This window comes from Megascapheus bottae, chromosome 5, assembly GCF_031878675.1.
Source record: "Megascapheus bottae isolate mThoBot1 chromosome 5, mThoBot2.hap1, whole genome shotgun sequence".
Taxonomy (NCBI): domain Eukaryota; kingdom Metazoa; phylum Chordata; class Mammalia; order Rodentia; family Geomyidae; genus Megascapheus; species Megascapheus bottae.
The window spans coordinates 42642632-42664002 of record NC_143513.1 but is presented as its reverse complement, the minus strand read 5'-3'; the positions used below and the strand labels follow the sequence as shown (position 1 = coordinate 42664002).

The 21371-nt window shown below is 37.9% G+C and overlaps 1 protein-coding gene across 21 annotated transcripts in view; it reads left to right on the top strand.

The window, feature by feature from the left end:
• Nrcam (neuronal cell adhesion molecule) overlaps positions 1-21371 on the top strand; it is a 266290-nt gene that overhangs the window by 169515 nt on the left and 75404 nt on the right. For 15 of the 21 annotated variants that reach the window (XM_090333010.1, XM_090333014.1, XM_090333011.1 and 12 more), the window contains 3 exons: positions 14035-14236; positions 16410-16427; positions 19628-19733. In XM_090333010.1, the coding sequence (XP_090189136.1) occupies positions 14131-14236; positions 16410-16427; positions 19628-19733 (230 nt within the window). In that variant the 5' untranslated portion in view covers positions 14035-14130. The remainder of the gene's footprint in view (positions 1-14034; positions 14237-16409; positions 16428-19627; positions 19734-21371) is intronic. The other 6 variants (XM_090333018.1, XM_090333016.1, XM_090333013.1 and 3 more) reach the window with 1 other exon arrangement.

The following is a 21371-nucleotide window of genomic DNA, read 5'->3' as shown; positions in this document are numbered from 1 at the left end:
TAGTCTGTGGAGTGTCTTTGCATTTTCTTATTAGAGTCTTCTGAGGACCAAATGTTTTTAAAATTTTTGGTGACCTTTAGTTGATCACTTTTCTCTTTCTGTGCTTTATTCCATAATTATCTAGCCAAAGCCATAGAACTATTTATTCTCTTAGGTATTATATTAAGAATGGACACACAATTGGATTTTTATTCTTTAAAACAAAGACTCAGAACCATCTGGATTCCACAACACGGAGATTGGCAGTTTCTGGGGGTTTTGTGGGGTTTGTTTGTTTGTTTGTTTTGTGGTATCGTGGTTGTGGGATTCATAGCAGGCGGCTGGATCTATGGTTGTCATTTTAAGTAATAGTACATTTGTCCTGGAACTCTTACTGAAAATATTCTCTTCTACCTCTTTGCCATCCATTTCCTCTCTAACCACCCCATCCTTAGGAGCCATTGATCTGTGCAGAATCGATTTCCAGATGATTGAATTGACTTTCATGGAAGCTTCTAGAATCTTCGCATATAAGAAAATGGGAAAGTGGTGCTGTGGCTCAAGTGGTGGAGCGCTAGCCTTGAGCTGAAGAGCTCAGGAAAAGCACCCAGACCCAGAGTTCAGAGCCCAGGCCCAGGGTTCAAGTCCCACAACCAACAAAAGAAAAAAAAGGAAAATGGCCATGTTCGTGTTACTTTTGAAACAACGTGCTGTATTTGTATTTTGAAACTCATGTAATATCATAATAGAATCAAACCAACATTTGCACATTATTTAAATTCCTTCAAACCAGGAACCTACCGGACATTTCTGCTTCATTCTTCTCTTTGTATCCTTTGGCCCCATGTAGTTACTTGTCAGAAATACACCATAATGTTGGTGCCTCTGCAGCTTGGCAGCTCACAGCTTCCCTGTTTCCTGCCAGAACTATTCTTGTTACTCTTCCAAGACTCTCAGACTTTCCTCTGAAGCAGAATTGGACACATCCTGCTCCATGCTCCCTGAAATCCCAGGGCCTCTGTTAGCAAGGCACTCACCACATTGTTTTATATTCAGTCTGGGTTCTCAGACAGCTCCCTTCCCACTCCTAAGCCCAGAGCTAAACACTTCAGAGGTATGGATCATGCTGGATTCACCACAGAATCCACAAATCTGACATTTAATGAGTGTGCAATACATGTTTTAATAAAATGTTTGCCCAGGTTTTTGAAGACTTCTGAGTACACTGGATCTATTTTTACATGCCTTACAGCTTCTAAGTAAAAAGGACAATTCTCTTTAAATGCAGCCCTGGCATCCTCTTGGCTATGCTGTAGACAGCGTAGTCAGTTTGTGAGGGTTGTTCTTCAGGTTAAATTTTTAGCACAATGTAGAAGTTGTTACTGTTAATGTGTGGAGAGTAGCTTGCCTCTATCTTAAGTTTGTCTTCATGCAAGCCTTTGCTCTTGATTCAAATGAAAACTTCATCTTTTAAACATGATTATTTTTTACTTCTGCTTGTTTGCTTGGTAGTTTAATTCACATTTGCAATGTCTTTATGTAAAAACTAGGTTTCCTGAATTAGTTACATATATAGATAACACACTTGAGAATTTGTGACTTGTTCTCACTGCCAACTCTGGCAAAAATTAGAAGTTACCACCGAGTTCCTATAGAGCTACAGATCTGCTATCACTGTTTCTAGAATGTATTTAGAACTTCCAAAACACTCAAACTCACAGACATAACGATGGAGAGTTTTAAAGGTTCTGAGATGAATTGGAGACTAACAGTTTTTATTATTCTAGTAATGGGTGTGGATACGCTTATTTATGAATCTCACAGGAGATAAAACAAAAGTGTTGGAAGCCTTTCTCAGGCAGACTAACTGGACATATTTTAAATGCTGCCCTTGACCCAGTAAGGTGGGCACAGAGGCACTGAGAGCTTACCTCTACAACTAGAGCCAGCTAATAGGCAAGGACAGAACCTTTTGTGGCTTCTTCTTCTCATTGCTGAGAAATCCCACCCCCCTTCACTCTGGGAATGCCACCAAATTCTACTTCCCCCATCTATTTGTCTCAAATATAATTGCCACTCCTGGATCTGTGCTGCTGCCTCCTACCTGAATCTTGTCCTTTACCCACTCTTCTGATTTGTAAACTCTTAGGTACATCTCTAGACTTTTGAGTTGACTTTCCAGAGATAATGTCTCTCCTTATTTTCCAAGAAGCTTGGCTGACAAAGATTCAGCAAGCAATGGCCATAGACACCAATGCTCTATCTGAGTTGAAAGCCCCAGGCTCACTCCTTTATAATAGGAAACTAGGCCTGGGTTTGTGTGGCCTACATATATCATTCCTCACTTTGTTGAAACACTAGCAATGACCTATACTCATTCCTCCTTTCTTTCCTGTGTCCAGATCCAATAAGCAGCAGTCTTGAAGAATTTAATACCTATATCTCTTTTCTCTATATCCACTATCGATGGCTGGTTTATTTGGCTCCATTTGCACCACAGCAGATTTGGCTCCTCTACTTTGGATTGTCAGAGTGAGAGGAGATCTTTCTGAGATCCTAGGGATAAGCTTTTGTTAAAGGTCTTCTAAGTAAAGCTTTTTCCTCAGATCTTTATGATACCTTTAATATGCTCAAAGAAGCATTTTTAAAGTACTATTCATTCCAGGGTTTTTTTCCCATTGCTGTCATTTGTACATAAAGAAATCACATTGTGCATTTGTTCCATCTACATCTCTTCTTTTGCTGGTTTGTCTTTGTCTTAGCTCACCTTTCCTTCTTATTTCTAATTCTCTTCTCAAAGGATGAAAATATTTGTCTTTAGAAAAATAAATTTTCAGTTTGCCAACAAAGAAAGTTTTCATCTAAATTCAAATGAAGAGGTATAAAGTAATTCTAGATTTAGTGTTCTTTACTTTCTTTTTTTCTTTTTTTGACACAGCTTAAAAATTCTTTATTTTGCAAACATTTTCAGGTGTACTAAAACATGCTGAATATGATTAACAACACCTAGCTTCTTTTTTTTTTAGATCATGGGACTTGAACTCTGAGCCTTGGCACTATCCCTTAGCTCTTCAGCTATGCTCTACCACTTGAGCCATAGCACCACTTCCAGTTTTCTGGTGGTTAGTTGGAGATAAGAGTCTCACAGACTTTTGCGCCTTAGCTGGCTTTGAACTGCGATCCTCAGATCTCAGCCTCCTGAGTAGCTAGGATTATAGGCATGAGCTGTAGGTGTCCAACAATTTAGTGTTCTTTTAAAAAAATTATTGTAAAGATGATGTACAGAGGGGTTACAGTTACATAAGTAAGGTAATGAGTACCTTTCTTTTATCAACCAATTTGGAAAGACTTTCTTTTTTTTTTCCTGAATCTTCCAGGGCATTGGATAATTGGGCTGAAACTACTTTCCTCCTGCTGGTTTTTTTGTTCTTTGAACTGCCTGTTTCTTTACTAGAGCAGAGTCCATATAGGCATTAGTGGTGAGTTTGAACTCTTCAGAAAAGAAGTGTTTCCTGAAAAACCATTCTTTTAGCACAGACAACAGAGTATTTTGAAGTAAGTTCTTAGTGAAGCCATTAGATTAAAGTGTGTATTATAGAACATGTTGTTTGCAACATGCATGCTTTTTTCCATATATTTTTTAAATATATTTTTTAATTTTTATTTTGTAATTAATAGAAGGGTTTCATTATATTCAGCAGATAGAAGGTGCATTACTTCACAAACATTGATACCCTTTCTCATGTCATAGTCCCCATTTCCCTCCCCCCCACTCATCTTGATTCCCCCCTTCCCTATCCAATTTCAAATAACCAATTAAGCATATATAAAATATATCAGATAACAAGGTGAAATATTGTAACAATATGAGATAACCAAGGGACAGCAAAAGAGATGAGAGATAACATAGTTCATTAAGGATAACAATCACTCATTATATGGCTTTTGTTTCTATGTCCTGGAGGTCCTTACATTTAGCGTCATACTATATGGCTTTAACATGCATGCTTTTATGTGCTTGGTACAGAGAACATGTCCTCCTGAAGAGTTAATATTTCATTTCTGAAAACCATTTGATATTCTAAATGTTCAAAAGAAAGATGCTATTTGGGGGAAATCAGCCAAATTTTCTGGGAAACAAATGGTTACTCATTGATTTGTTTGTTTTTTGATAAACAATTTTTTAAAGCAGAACTCATTAAAGGAAATTACATGTACCAGAAGCTAAATATTTTATGCATTGCTTGCTGTTTTACTAGTAAATCCTTTGTAGTACCAAATGCATATCAGCAAGCAGCTGAGATTTGTTCTTTATATAAAATAGCCTCTGGCTGGGATGAAGGATTTTCAGCTATTTGGTTTATGATAATATACCTTCCCCAGCACTGATAGCAAGTGGAAAATATAATTTTCCATGTCTTGTCAGTCTCCATTCCTCATTTGCATCGTTCTGCTGTGATTATGCATGGCCTGGAAAACATAGTGACATTTATTTTGAAATGTTGCCGTAAGGATTTTAGTAATCTGTGATATGGCAAGAGTGGTATCCCTTGGGCTTGGTAACTCTGAATCTTTTGCTTCTCCAACTCTCTTGCCCCGACTCATAGTTGAGGAAAGGCCAGTTACAGAAAAGAATGATTCAGAAATGCAGCTGGGAGGAAGATAGAGGGGGTTGTTTCAGCCAGCTAGCACCCACACAGGCCAGAAGCTGTGGCTCACCCAAGTTTTCTGCACTCTGATTCATCAGTGAGATAAAGCAATATGATTGCCATCCTACACAGTGTCCCTTCTGAGCCTATTGCCCCAAAACGGCACTTCCCTTTTACTGGTAATAAAGCATGTTCTCTGTGGTACAGTGGTAGTACATATTCACATTCCATGTGCATCTTAATGTTTTCCAGTCTCTCTTGAGTCTGTCTGGTCAGTAGGTTGTGAGGAAAGATGTGTGTGACACTGCTAGCTGGAGGAAAGTTAGAGTCCTCCAAGGAATGTAAGACTTTGTTAGGATGACAACGTCACAAAATGGGAGCCCCTATCTGCCTGGAGAGAAGAGTTTTCACACACAATGGACATTAGCATGAGTGGGATATAAATTATGTTGTGTTAAGCACCAAATCCTCTAAGTTACTTTCTTACAGAATTATAATTCTGTCAACTGTACTACCTATGTATTATGTCCACCTCTGTATTCTAAACCTGTCCTGAATGATTCATTATATTCAACAAAAATACTAGGATTTACCCTTTGAAATGTGGTATAATTTTTTAATGCCTACCAGGCATTCCAAAGTGATATTATCTACTATTAAATGTCTAACATTTGTCCATTTGTTGTTTGCTTGACAAGTAGGTAAGGGACAATATAGTTAGCATGATAACCCATCCACATGGCCTTTTATTTTGGCTGAAGTTTTAATGAACAACTTTAGATCCTTATATCTTTTCAATGATACTTTGGACATTATACTATATAGAATATAGGAAGATAAACAAAGATATAGTTTATTTAAATATGTCTACAAATTTTTCTTCAAGTTTGTTACTCTCAACAGTAATATTCAAAATTAAATTTCAGACTTCACCTTCAGACCAGTTCCTTAGTTTCCATTATTAAAAATTGGAACTTTGTTTCTCTTATATTATTGAAAGAAATAATTGGAAAGTGGACCTTGTGATGAAGAAATAGCTCTGTCTCTGTGCTTTGACTTCCTTTGTTACCTTCCCTCTTTCCTTTCTTTCTTTCTTTCTTTTTTTTTTTTTTTTTTTTGGTCATGGGGCTTGAACTCTGGGCCTGGGCACTGTCCCTGAGCTCTTCAGCTCTACCTCTTGAGCCACAGCCCCACTTTCATTTTCTAGTGGTTAATTGGAGATAAGAGTCTCACAGACTTTAGTGCCCGGGCTGGCTTTCAACTGTGATCCTCAGATCTCAGCCTCCAGTGTAGCTAAGATTATAGGTGTGAGCCACTGGCACCCAGCTTCCTTCCCTCTTCTTGCAGAATATTATTTGACGAAAAATAAAAGAAAATAGAGCTGGAGCTGGGCACCATTGAGATCAGCAACCTATAATCGTAGCTACTCAGGAAAAATCTGAGGGTTGTAGTTCAAAGTCATCTGGGACAGACAAATCCTAGACTATGATCTCCTATTAACCAGCAAAAAGCCAGCAGTGGATCAAGTGATAGTGTGTCAGGCATGAGAAGGAGAGAGAGAGAGAGAGAGAGAGAGAGAGAGAGAGAGAGAGAGAGAGAGAGAGAGAGAGAGAGAGAGAGAGAGAGAGAGACACAGAATGCAGAGCAAGAGTTCAAGCCCCAGTACCAGAATACACACACACACACACACACACACACACACACACACACACACACACACACACTTACGCAATTTATGTGATTTATGGAGATAACAAAGGTAGGAGGACAGGCAAATAGCATACCCTAATCCTAAGCTTAATGTTTACTTTTCTGCAGAGTAACTTGACACAGAAGAGTAAATTAGGCAATGATCCTCAGTCACATAAGGAAATTTATACTAAGCTCATAGTCAATATTAAGTATCTCCTGTTTATTTCCAAGTATAAATATTGTAAGAGAAATATATCTTAAGTCTGTGCCCTTTGGCTTTCCTAACCTATGCAAAGGAAATATACCTTTTAAAACCCCTACATGATAATGCATTTCAAAGGGAAAAAAAGTTATGACACTAAACTACTTAAAATTCTTAGGTTTTCAGGCATGATCTTGTAAGGGTATCTGTGCCTTGTTTCATCAATCCTTTCAATATATGCTTTGGGATCTGGTTGCAAGAAATAGCCAATCTCAGTTTATCTTAATTCTTACTAAGCTAGTAGTCTGTGTTAACTATCTCTTTATTTCCAAACGTAAGTATTGCAAGAGAGATATAACTTAAGCACGTGCCCTTTGGCTAATTTGGTGTTGTAGATACCTATGGCTATATAACAAACCACTCTAAAATTCTTTTCCTTAAAACAAGGAATTTTTGGCATCTCACTGCTCTGGGGGTTGATAGAATGGTTGTTCTCTTTTATGTGGTTTAACAGGTCAGTTACTTAATTACTTTCATCTGGGGATTCATCTGGGGTCAGAATATTCAAAACAATATTTTAACTCTAAGATTTCTTTCCACTGGCCTCTCTTTATTAGTAGTATAGTTCAGACTTTACAGAGGAACCACTACAAGAGGACAAACCCCAGAAAGCAAATGTTACCACACCTCTGCTTATATAATACTTGACAAAATCTAAGTAGTCAATGCATGTTATATGGACAAACTCAAAGTTACCATGAAGGGCCTGACACAAAAGGAGAAATACTGGGAAGACAATTTGCTGGGGGCTACCAATGTCACATCATACCTTCCATACCAATGAAGGTTTGCTATGGAATACAAAGATGGAAGGAAAACAGAAACTACTCAACCACAATCACTGTTTTGGCAAACATCATAGAGAACTGGAGCATTGTTTGGGATAGCAAAAGATTTCGGCCTGATTATCATAATTGTGCAAGAGTGACAGGTGCTTATTATCACCTGTCCAGTGTTTCCTCAATGGAATGGCCATTCAGCAATCTATCTGTGCTTCTACTGACCCTTGGCTGCCCAATAGCCTCTTTCTGCTTTTAACGCCTCTGCTTAGTCACAGTTGCTCAAGCTTCCTTGCCTCTGTTTGACTTTTGGCTTTTGTTCCTTCTCTGAATTACTGATTTACTTTCTCTTCCTGTCTCCTATTCACCCTCCCCATGAGAAAAGCATTTGTTACCCTTAGTTGGTCACTCTTCATTCCCACTCAAGTTGCCAAGTCATCCTTCAGGCTCTAAGCAGCTGCCGGCCTTTGTTCAGATACCCACACTCATTGTTTTAGCCTTGGTCAGGATGGTGGAGTCAGTGCAGAGAGACTGAGCAAGGTTAGGCATTCAGGGTGCAGTAGTCTCCTCCCCTTCAGTTTGCTGATGGTGATTGGATTAGAGGTGGGAATAAGGATATTTCTTTTCCTTCCCTAAGAACTAATCCTACAGTTCTAATCACCTCGTTGGAACCTAAAGCTGATCCTGACAACTGTCATCAGATACCCGGCTGGGACTGGCAACATCCTTGCTCAGGTTGTTATTAGTTTCACCCATGTAGATTTTCCATTGGCTATGTTTTATCTTTTGTCTCTCAATTCTATCATGGACTCCTGTTGACACTGCTGTTTCAGGTAAAAGAAAAGCCTCTGTCTAGATAACTTCATGTGTATTAAAATTAGAAAGATTTCATCAAATGTCTGCAAGCTTCTTAAATTTTTAAATCCAAAATAGCCTTTAAGTGTTGCTTAATCTATTTTGATATTTATATGGGACATATCCCAAAGATTCCCAAAACTTGGTCATGGGAACTCCCTCCCAAAGGAGAAACTAGGCTGCTGATTGTTTAGGGTAATTTGGTCATGGTAATTGGTAATGGTCATTCAGGGCCTTTCAAGTGATATCTATGCATATATATCTTATATACACATATGTGATACATATATCGTCTACATTTTTTTTCTTTTTGCCATTCCTGGGGCTTGAACTCAGGGCTTGGGCACTGTTCTTGTGCTTTCTCCAGGTGAGCACTCTACCACTTGAGCCACAGCACAATTTGTGTCTGTGTATGTGGTACTGAGGAATCGACCCCAGGGCTTCATGCATGCTAGGTACCACTAGGCACACTCCCGGCCCTATCATCTGCTTTTAAAAGTAACTTTTGAATGTGCTTTGTCTCTAGTGTCATAACTTGCTGGTGTTGTAAAAAGCCAGGGCTAGTGTGTGGTTCAGCTTCAGAGAGGACTGTTACATGGAATCCAGTGTGAGAGGCCTACGAGGCTCTGCTATGTGTAACCCTGTGAAGATGTTCTGTGCCTATTCAGAATTGATTCGCTCTTTTTCATTTTCTGGCAGCCAACTCAAGGGTAGTCACTTTTTAAAATATTTATGTATTTGATGCAAGGATGAAATAAACAAAGCTTTAAAAAGCCATATATTGCCTATTAACCCTCATTTGGGGGCATATAAACCTTACAATGATGATGGTAATAGTAGTGGTTATGCATCGTGCATGTAAACAGGAGAATGTCACTGCCTAGAAAGGGACCATTCAGAGTGAAGGGAATGGGAAGGAAGAGATCTTGAGTGGTAAAGAGGATGGAAAGATATGACGTCATGGCAGTATAGTAAAACCCATTAGACGCTGTTTGAAACAGTGCGGGGAAGGGAAGGGAGGAATGAGAACCTGGTAGTGAACATGGTAACTTTGTTCAAAGTGGCCTGTGCACATGAATCGAGATACATTCCTAATTCATTCCACCACTAATGAAGCCTCATTATATTACCTGTGAACACTAATTCAAAAATTGAAAATGTATGTTTGCTATAAGGAGTAAGAACATGAAAGCCACCCATGGCCCATGTTATAAAGCCCGTGCTTCAATCACAGAGTTGAGGATGAGATTATGGAAGGAAAGTTAGAAAGGAAATGCCATACTCACTGAGTGATGCAAAAGAACTCAGCCCCTGATGGCTCACGGCGACCAGAGTCTCACGGGTGTCCAGCCACGTAGGCTTGCTGGCTGGCTCAGGGAACCCAGACTATGTTCTGTACTCAATCTGTGGTGGATCATTCATTGTTGGATACTGAAAAGCATCCACTGTAGAGCTAATTTTTCAATTAAAATAATTTCATCTTTCTCTTGAGAGAAGAACATTTTTATTTTCTTTCTGAGACCAAGAGTTCTTAAGTATTCAACAAGATAGGTACTTTTCTTTGGCTTGATGCTAGCCTTTTGTCAAAGCTTTAGGGTTTTTTTTTTCTTTTGAAATAGATAGTAGGTAGTACTCTATAATTTAATGTGAATTTGAGGCAAAAGAAGTAAGAGAATCTTACTCCAGGTGCCAGTAGTTCACACCTGTAATCCTAGTTATTTAGAAGGCTGATATCTGAGGAGGAGTGTGGTTTGAAGCTAGTCAGGGCAGGAAAGTCTATGAGACTTTCCAGTTAACCACCAAAAAAGCTGGAAGTGGAGCTATGACTTGGGGATAGTGTCTACACCCTGAGCTCAAGCCCCAGAACCATCATACTAACACACACATACACACACACACACACACACACACACACACACACACACACACACACAAGGAATCTTTAATTTTATTTCTTTCATAGTTATAAACAATATTTTGAAGTGGTTTTTTCCCTCCTCTTTCACAGAATCTCTACATAAATGGGAAAAGATAGCGCCATGGCTCACGCTTGTAATGCTAGCTACTCAGGAAGCTGAGATCTGAGGATCTTGGTTAAAAGCCAGCCCCGGCATAAAAGACCGTGAAACTCTTATCTCCAATTAACCCCTAGAAAATCAGAAGTGGGGCTGTGGCTCAGAAATGTAGCCTTGAGCTGAAGAGAACAGGGACAGCACCCAGCCCAAGAGTTCAAGCCCCACAACTGACAAAAAAAAATGGGTGGAAAAACTGCTTTAAGTGAACTCAATGAAATGCAATATTAAAGAGCTTTACTGCTTATCTCTACTCATGATCTAAAGTATCAGGGTGATCTATTATCTGAAGATGAGAATGCAAACATGCTTTCAAATGTCTATAACAAATACTTCTTTTTTGAAAACTACAGCCTAACATACTCCATAGACTTAACTAAAAATCATGTCCTATGAGGTTTTGTTCATTCTAATATCATTACATAAAGAGTTAAGATTTGGTCTGCAATTATCACTGAAGAGAGACTCTTCTCTTCCAAGGTGAAGTAGAGGCTGGTGGGGTTCCTGCTAGGCAGTGTGTTTCCATCAATACTGAGAGAGCAAAGCGGGAGTTTATCTTTGTGAAGCGTTCAGAGCACATTACTCTTACCGAGTGAAGGCTCAATTTTCTGAGGCTATATTTGATTTTAAGTTTGATTGACCGCTGGGTACTTAATGTTATCCTTAAGCACTTAGGTTTTCAGCTATGAGGGCAGATGTAGGAGGAGTAGGTGATTTTCCATGGATAGATTTCAAAGGATGGGCTGGACCATTGCTTTGTCCTCCCCTAAAAGAACTTCTCCTGGAGACAATGTTTTGTGGCTAACAGTGCAGTTAACTTGTAACTTCTGAGGAGAGAGTACATCATCTGTTGTCATAGTTCCTGACTCCCCAGCAGTGTGAAGATAGATATACTCATATCTCTTTAGGTAAGTGCTTGCTCAATTTTTCTTAAGAATATGGTTGTTTTCTTTCTAACACACGGAGGATTTATGCACATGTACACTTCTGAAAAGGTAAAAGTTTGATTGGTGATTGTTTAATAGGAAGTTGCCTGCCTTGTGGTTTTCTGTGTTTTAAAAGCTAAATAGTTCAGACAACCATGCAAAAAAATATATCAGACAAAGAACTTAGAAATTGTATGTAGCTGTTTGCAGGCATCAGAATGTATTAGTATAGATTTTGGAAAGTATTCAACTTCTCAAGCATCTATTCAGAGGCAGGCACTTGAGTGTAATCAGCCTAATTAGCATGCCATAGGCAGATATGCCATGTGCAGATCCATTTAATTGCTATTTTTCTGGGTATATGCAGTATTTAAGATATAAGTATATCTAACATCTACATTTTGTGTTATTTATTTATATTTTCCATGGAGCTATTGTGTGGATTGGATTGAGAATTGGCATTTGAACAGGAACATCAGGAAAGACCCAAGTATATTTGGTTGAATGACACAGATGTTCTTTGTGAGAACGAACACACACACACACACACACACACACACACGCACACACACACACACGCACAGAGGCAGTCTAGTTTATATTTGATCAGAAATGAGCTTTCTCTGTGTTTTCTGGACATGAATATTAAAATATCATGATATATAAATAGAAATTTCCTGGCTAATAATTGAAATCATGCAATATGGATGTTTCATTAACAAAATAGTATTTGTTTAAGCATGATTTCTCTGTTAGGTATATTTTTCTTTACATTTGTTATGTAAGAAAGTATCATACTGTAGAAGCATAGTATTCCATTGTATATATATATATATACATATATATATATAATACATTTTCCTGATCCATTCATCTAAATGAGTTTGTAAGGAAATGGAAAGGCTTGGGAAAAAAATCATTTTAGCTTTACAATTTGATAAGGGTGGGGGGAGAGGGAAAGTGGGAGAAAAACAAAATAATGTGTACAAAGTAGACATTTAAGAATATTTTTGAGGTTGGGGGAAGGAAAGGGGTACAAAAACATGAGAAGAGGCATCAATGTTCGAGTAGTAATGTACCCACTACCTGACAAATGTAACTATAACCCCTCTATACATTACTCCAACAATAAAAAACAAAAAGAAATTATCACACTGTATTTTAAACTGATTTTTATTTGCAATCAAAACAGACTATCAGCATTATTTCCATCTTCATGTACATTTAAGCTTTATTCTATACACTGGCATGATACACAACTAATTTGACTATGTTCATTGGATTTGGACCTCCAAATTAAATGGTATAAATAGAACTAAAGCTTTCGGTAGACCATGATCATATTATCTGAATGTAATTACAACTTCAAAAATTTTATAGCTTCTCCCCTTTCTTCTTTTTTTGGGGGGGGTCCTACAATGTTCACTTTTTATATTCTGTGGCATTGTAAAGAGCTGCCAGGAAGCAGTGGTGAACAGGATACAATCCTGAAATTTTACAGTTCATGGGAAAAGATATACATTATAAAAATGCACAACTATATAAATAATTCTGTAATTAAGCTTTTAGGAAATACTATCTTCCATAGACTCAAGAGAGCTATTTTGTCACCCCTGCCTCTCTTCAGAAATGAGAAGGCATGAAGGATTAAATCTATCATTCTAGTTGGTGATTATTGTGATATTGTGTAATATTTTATATGCAAAATGCATTATATTGGATAATAGAAGAAAGATACAGAGATGAGCCAAAATCATTGCCTGTGGAGCAGGAGAAGAGAGCACATCACACACACACACACACACACACACACACACACACACACACACACACACAGACAGCCTATTCATTTATCTATGTAACTAATATTTGTGATATTTGAAAACAACTATTTTTAGAAATTCAGAAGTAATGGTGAAATGACTCCTACTCTGGGTAATCAAGCCAATGTTTCTTAGAGCTGATATTTTACCTGATTTCTAAGAAACAGGTGGGATGTCATAAGGAAATCTGACGAATATGGCATTCCAGGTAAGGAGAATAGAATAAACTAAGACAAGAAGATAGGAGAAACAAATCATCCCACAGAAACAAAAACCAATCATATGGAAATGGAAGGAAGGTAAAGTTGGTAGGATAGCTTAAGGCTGGAGCTCTGAGAGTTTATTTTATTGCCTGTTTGAGCAACTAGTGGCTTTAGTTAATAGTATATGGCTACTACCCATGTTTAATCAAAGAAGACCCTTAAGAAAGAATTAATGAGAGCTGTCAAGGAAGGTAACAGCAGTGAGGAAGGCCTGGAGCTCAAAGACAAGCTAGGTAGGTGATTGTAATGCAAAAGAAAGATGGCCTGGATGTTCAGTGCTCATTTGGTAAATCTGCATTTGGGAATTGAAGAAATCTTGCAAGGATTTCCTAAACGATCCCAAGAGATGAGCTTCAAAATGGAAAAGCAATTCGGCCTCTCCTGTAAAGTAAAAATGATCACTTTCAGACTGACTTAAAAGCCAAGTTTTTCTGATCTGTTAAGAAAGACATGGAAGCCTCTGAGAACTTTCAATACAAACATTTCAAATGGAAAAATCATAAGGATGGGAAAGTGAACGGCTTTGGCTTGCCCTCACTGCAAATGGTTCTGATTTGATTTTAGGTGATTTATGAATAAATGATTATTCCAGTCTTCGAGAGTTAAATATTTTAAAGTTAAGTTTCCTTTTAAAGTCCATGTATAATACAGGGCCACATCTCTGGGCTGCAGATTTCTACTGTTCATTTCCTTCTTTTTAATACATTACAATGATTATCCCATCCTTTTTTTAGTTCCCTGAATGAAAAATTATTTCAGCATTGCACACAAGTCTTTTGTAAGAGAAGAAAAGAAAATTCAACTTTTGGGTCTCAGCAGGAGTGAAGCTAATGCAGCTTAAAATAATGCCGAAAAAGAAGCACTTATCTGCAGGCAGAGTGCCCCTGATTCTCTTCCTGTGCCAGATGGTTAGTGCACTGGAAGTACCTCTTGATCGTAAGTATTGACTTTTTAAAGCTCTTAGGCCCAGGAGCCAAAACCTCCCAGCATTCACCACCACCCTAGACTGTGTGGATGGAGAAGGTGTCTGCTTAATACTGAAAAGCTAATCAAAATTAATTTGGCTTTTACCTTCAGCACCTGGTGTTTATAAAGACTCATCCTGTAGAAATGATCATTGGAATGGCAGAATATTTGGATGCCCTTCTCCCTTTCATTATCCATCTTCCCCTTAGGTGTCTTTTATACACCACGGTAGGGATGACCTGAGAAAGAGGGCAACTTCCCTGGCCAGCAGGCAGCTCTTCATAGAAGTCGTCCTGCAAGATAACCAGACTGACTACAAGACCTACCTATTCCTTCCCTCACCACATCCCTTTCCCCTTAGTTTGCTGAGTTCTCTGAAGGAATTAGAGGATAGTTTCTTCCCTCTCTGTATCCACAAAGCATTCATACTTCATTTCTCTTCATTCAGACAAGGCAACCTTATTCTAATACCTAATTTTGAATATGAAAGTTTGAATTAGGAAAATACCTTAATCTACAAGCTGAGAGAACATTCTGGGGTTTCTGTTTTGTTTGGCTTAAACTTCATGATTAAAGACCAAGATGCAGATTTTTGGGAATAAGACAGGTAGTATGGAGAATCACTAAAAAAGAGCATCCATCAACGGCAGCTCAAGTTAGCCACTCTTTTACCAATGGTAAAATATACTCCCTGAACTAGACAGCCTGCTGGTGACAAACACAGATCATGCTAGGTTCTGACTGGTTATGTTTCTTGCAATGGAAAGCAGAATTTCAAGTCTGAACAATTACTGTACTTCAGAATTGATTTATCCTTTATCCCTAATCTGCATGACCCCTTTAAATCCATTAGCTTCTTGAATAGAACATCTGTTTGGCAAGCTTTCCAAGGTGCAAGGAAGACAGCACTTTCCTGAGGCTATTTAATTTCTAGGATGTCTTTCTTGACCATAGAAGTTGCAATTGCCAATGGACAGACAGAAAGAAGAGATGTGGTTTACTACACACTGTTCATTCCCTTTGTTGGGTTCCTAGAGTTGTAAAGTGCAAGAAATTCTGTTTCTTATTTTAAGAAATATTCATTTAGTGACCTAAATTTTATTTTAATATGTACATACTTGTAATGTATGTGTATAATATGTATGCATGTATTTGCTTTAACCACTTGGAGCTTGAAGGCTAAGTACTAAGTATTTGTCCTAACAGATACACTGGAAAAGTAAGGCAAACCCTTTTGAGAGAAAACCTTTTGTTCTCTTTCATGTTAAATATATTCCTCCCTAATCTGACTGTTCAATCAAACAATCAGAGGGAAACAGGCACCTAGGGCTAACTCAATTATCGCTGCTAATGGAGAAGAGACATAACCATGATGAAAAGAAAGTCATGAGTAACCCAGGCACTCCTGCATTAACCTTTACAAGTAGCAAAGACAGGCAGCACTGCAGAGTGATTGGAATTACATGCAAATGGGATTTCTTCCTTTCCCCTGTTCTGCACAGCCTTTCTCCGGTACATGAGCCACTTTTTTGGTGAGGGGCTCAGATCTGGGGTAGTTGAGGAATTTCAAAGCAAAAATATGCTAACTGTCTAAAAATGAAAGTTCAGTTTACCCACTTGGATTAGAAGTGTAAACCTGGAAAATCAGTATTGGCTTATTTCAGAATCTGATTTAGACTGGAGGGTTGTCACTATAGCCATGTCCCATTGTTAGATAACATTACCACGTACATAGTGAAGACTGGAATGATAGGATCAGACACCACACAGTATGTGACAAGTCAAATTAATTGTAGATCTCAGCTATTTTTCAAATTGAACATAATTGCTAGTCCAGCACAATGTGCATGGCATAGAATTAACCACTCCTATTCCCTGTGCCTGCAACAGCGCCTTTGTTCTTCTGTATGTTAATCTGAGAAGCCGCTACAGGAACAAACAAAAGAATGAATGAAATTTTTCCTTTTTTTTCCTCTTTCTTTGTCACTTCACAGTTTCACTTTCACTATGTAGGATTTTAGATTGAACCAAATAGTCAAAAATATCCCTGTTATCTTCAGGGTTCTAACGTTCTCTTTACTAACATCTGGTTTTCTTTAATCCTATTTGCCCACTCACCTGCTGCTATTGATGGGGAAAAAAGCAAAACTTCTGGAAGACTGTAAGTGTCTTTCTATAAATTACTAGGCAGTGTGAAAATGTGTCTTTGAGTTTTTGAATTAACCCTATGAGTTAAAATGCCACTGTTACATTTTTTTGATGAGTGTCTATTTTAAGTGTTACCTTTAAACCCCATGGTACAAATGTTATTTATTACTTGCATGAATTGTGAAGACTTGGATTTTACTCTTTTACCAGGATACTGCTCTACTAACTACCAAGCTTTGTTCATATCTGATGTAACTTGAATGAGAAAATTCACAAAATTTAGACAATGGTGATTTGGTTTAAAGTGCTATTAAATGCTTGCTGGAACAAAGATAAATCATTTAATGTCTTTTAGAAGGTAGGTGTATGCAGAAACTTCATCCACATTGGCAGCCATGGACATTCTTCTATCACTTTAGACTCTAAAGTGAATAGACAAATGTTTCTAGGTGCTATCGGCAACTATAACAGAGACAAGTGGAATGTCTTGAAATGTGCAAAAGATAAGCAGGTCCCACTCACATCCCTTTGTGAGTGGCTTGCTCCAAGCAAAATTTTCTGCTGCCTCTGACAGCTGGGTGGCATTTACCATCTAGTAAAAAGTGAGTTTTCAAGCATTTGAATTTTTTTCCTTTGATGCTGGATTAATCCGCATTATTAATTTCCATGTGACTTAAGCACTACTCAAAAAGGTACCTTCAGATAAACCTCTAGCACTTAGGACAGCATCTCAGTTAAGCTCAGCTGCAGGCACATGAAGAGAAGCTCTGAATTTGGAACCATTAAATCTGTGTCATCCTTCAGCAAAAGCAAAGATCTGAACTTAGTCATGTGCAAGAATCCCCTCCCCTACTGCTTATGTTCACCATTCTGGGCATGTAGACACCTAGACATTTTTTTAATATCCCAAGTTCTATATTTCCAGGGCCTGAAAACTGACCATTCAAAGAGAAGGTTGGGCCAAATAAGAAACAATTATGATAAAAAAATTTAAAATAGCAGGTATCGCTTTACCATACTGAGACTTGGACACAAATTAGTTTATGAATTCTTCTCAGTTTCCCTAAGTTGTAGATACCACGTTAAAACCTCATGTTTTTCTCTGAGAAAACTCGGGCTTACAGAAATTAAGAAACTTAGAGTCTCAGTGGAAGGTAATAAGAACTTAACCACTGAACTGAACTGCTAACCAGCACTGGAAGTCGACAGCTTTAAAAGAAAAGGACGCTGTGTAAATGATAGAAACTGAGAAGGGGAGCTGGGTTAGCTGAAAGATGAAGGTTTGGCACATTGCTAAAAGAAAGGAAAATGAATACAGTTCAACAATCTCTACATAAATGGTGACAATGAAGAGTTTAGCTTTTGACCTCTACTTTAGACCAAAAAATAGCTTTTAAGAGATTTCTAGAGATTAGCAATAAGACCAGAGACCAAAAAAGAAGGAGAAAAAATCCATATGTACAGATAAATAAGACTGAATCAAGGGCTGATAAATATAACCGTGCCAGCTAACTTCAACAAAGAAAGGCAAGAGCAGGGCTTTGGGGAATCTCTGGGTGTCCATTGGAAGGTGTTTCGTAAAGGTACCATGGAATGCAGGCAGAGAAGGCTGGGAAGTTCTGAAATTAAAAAGACTTAAATGATCAGAATGTCAAATGCATCAAGAAAAGGAAGTGCGAGTTCAAAAGAGGGCTCTGGGGGAAGCTGCCTGATGCAGGACAGAGCATGCTGGAACAGGCCCACTGCAATGCCCTAAGCCTGCTCTGACAGCACAATCTAATTGTGGGGAAACTGTCCAGTACATTGTAAGGAATTTAGAAATAGCCCTTGCCTCTGCCTACTAGATGCCACTGCCAGTTTCACCTTAGTTATAATTATTACCAAATTGTCTTCACATACAGTCACTGTATCTGAAGTGGCAGAAAATGTCCACTGGTTCAAAGCACCCCTCTGTATAAATAACTCACTCTGGAGTCATGCTAAAGAATGACCTAACAGGAGCTAGCCAAGAGAGTTGGGTTTGTTCCTCTGCGTTGTGCCTTGCTAGTCAAACCATTTGGCCACTCTGAGCAACAAAAACACATTGAAATGCACTATTCATCTAGACCCTTCCTGTTCTAGCACTTTATAACCCTGATACCAAAAGAGGAAAGACATGGTAATCTTAGAAATTGGAAGAATTCCAGAGGTTCTGATACTGGCTTCAGGTGTAACTGTTTTGGCTTAAAGCAGTGTCCTTACTCCACCTTCCACCAAAAGCTCAGGTAATCCTAGCTACTTGGGAAGCAGAGATCAGGGTTTTATACTTTGAACCAGCATAGGCAGAAAGTTCTCTGAGTTTTCCTCTCCATCAATGACTGGGTGCAGTGGCATGCCCCTGACACTTCATCTACACAGGGAAGCACATGTTAAGGTCAAAGCCCAGTACGATGGCTCCAAGTATAACGTGAGACTCTATCTTGAAAATAACCAGTACAAAAAGGACTGGTGGGGTGACTCAATCAGAATACATATCTAGAAAATGCAAAATCTGGAGTTCAACTCCAGTACTGCCCAAAATTAAAAATAGTATTTAATATCTCCCTTACAATTTCATTATAAGCATCAGTCAACTCATTAAAGAGTGATAGAGAAGCATTGTTTCCTAGCACAAACTTAAATTCTGTTAACTAAATGAGGCTGCTTTATCTTTGCTCCCAATTCACCCACCTTCTAGCTCTAGTTTAAATCCAAAGAGTTAACCATCTTTTGTAATGTTAGCTTATCAAATGTATGTCACAACATTAACTCACATAGTACACTAATGAACTGTAATTCCATTACTCCTTCTGAAGAAAGATTCAGACCTGTCTTATAATTTACATTTGGTTGAAAGATACCATTAGGACCAAAGGAATCAAAATTTCTCATTGTTACATCAGAGAAATTTGTTTTGGTATTAGGCTAATACTGATAATTTATTTGCCACACAATTTTAGTGTGGGAAAATAAACTTTGTAAGTGTGTAATAATGTTACCAAAAGGAAGTTGTGTAATGATTTTTGTGGTATTTGGTGAATTTTGGTTGAAAATTTACTGCGGTACTTGCTTCCATAATAAAAATTATTAGAAATATTTGGATCATATTTAATTTAAGCCAGGTTTTATGGGGGGAGATGGTTGCTACTATAATATAAGAGACTTATTTCTTTTGTTCTTCTTTCTGTAATTAAGTGGTACAACCTCCCACCATCACACAACAGTCTCCAAAAGACTACATTATTGACCCTCGGGAGAATATTGTCGTCCAGTGTGAGGCCAAAGGAAAGCCCCCTCCCAGGTAACACTGCTTTTTGCTCTCTTAGAGAAATAATAGGCCCTACGACCTCTCTGGATATACAAATAAGTTTGGAAGTTTTATAAAGTAGGCATTCAGATAGTTCCTTTTGTGGTTGTATATTTTTTCATATATTTTTATTGTAATTAATAGAAGAGTTACATTATAATCACCAGATAGAAGATGCATTACTTCACATACATTGATACCCTTTCTCATGTCTTGGTCCCCATTTCCCTCCCCTTCACCTCCACCCCTCATGTTGTTTTCCCCCCTTTCCTATCCAATTTCAAATATGTGGTTGTATATTTTTCAACATGATTGACTAACTTACTCTTGTTTAACCAGCTCCTTGGCCCATTTCAGCGTAGTAAAGATACTGAAGGTAACTTCTTCCTAGACTCATATTTCTACAGTAGCAGTTATAAGGCTTATTGTTTTGTCTGTTAAATTAATTAGCCAATTTGTTCCTCGTAAAATACACATTTTTGCATGGCTGTATTTATACTTGTCTTAAAATACTTGTAATTTGTTGGGCCAGAAGTTTGGCCTAGCATGCATGAAGACCTGGGTTTGATTCCTTAGTACCACATACATAGAAAAAAGCCAGAAGTGGTGCTGTGGCTCAAGTGGTAGAGTTCTAGCCTTGAGAAAGCCCAAGGACAGTGCTCAGGCCCTGAGTTCAAGCCCTAGAACTGGAGAAAGAAATAAAGAAAATACTTGTAATTTGTTGGTAAATATGGACAGAGTCATTTAATCCTGGTTCTAAAACAAGTAGTCTGAAGACATGGGTAAATCTCTATTCTCTGAGCTTTAGTTTTCTTCTCTGTTGAAATAAAAGACATTGACTAAATTTAATGACTTCCATGAATTACCCTACCTCTATAATGGCCATTCAATTTGCTCTGTTATTCTTTGTTTGGTTGGTTTTTGGATTTCCTTTTATCTTTCATTTATTTTTTAATTTAAATTTGATTGTGAAGATGATGTACAGAGGGGTTACAGTTACACAAATCAAGTAATGAGTACCTTTCTTTTTGGACAGTGTTACCCCTTCTTCATTTTCTCCCACACTAAATTATTCTTATTAAATGTATCATCAGGATTCATTCAGTACTTCAGGATTCTCCCTATGGATGTTGGCATGAACTCTGCAAAATCTAATCCAACCAGTACATTTTATAGATTAGAAACTGATGCCTAGTAATTTGTGATAGCATGTCCAAGGTCCCATAGTAGATTGCCTCTAATTATGGCAGTCACATGAAAGAGTTCTAATACTGCCGCTATCCAACTGTAACAACCAGATGTAATGACTTCTTAATATTAGTGAATTTAACAGCTAACTTTAGTCATTTCAAAGTAAAAGAGAAGTAAAATTCTTAGGTATTTTGTTTCCAAGTTTGTCAATTGCAGGTTTTAATAAAACTGTCATAAACTCACACCTGAAGAAAATGAATTAGATCCAAATACCCATGTATATCAAAACCTCCATCAAAGATTGGTTTCAAAACAATATCTTCCCTGTAACTGAAAACTTCCTACCACATAAAGCCCTAATCTAGTATCCTTCATTAGTATTCCCCTTCCACATCATAGTTAATACCTCCTACAACTCTATCAGGCAGGCTCTCTCCTTGT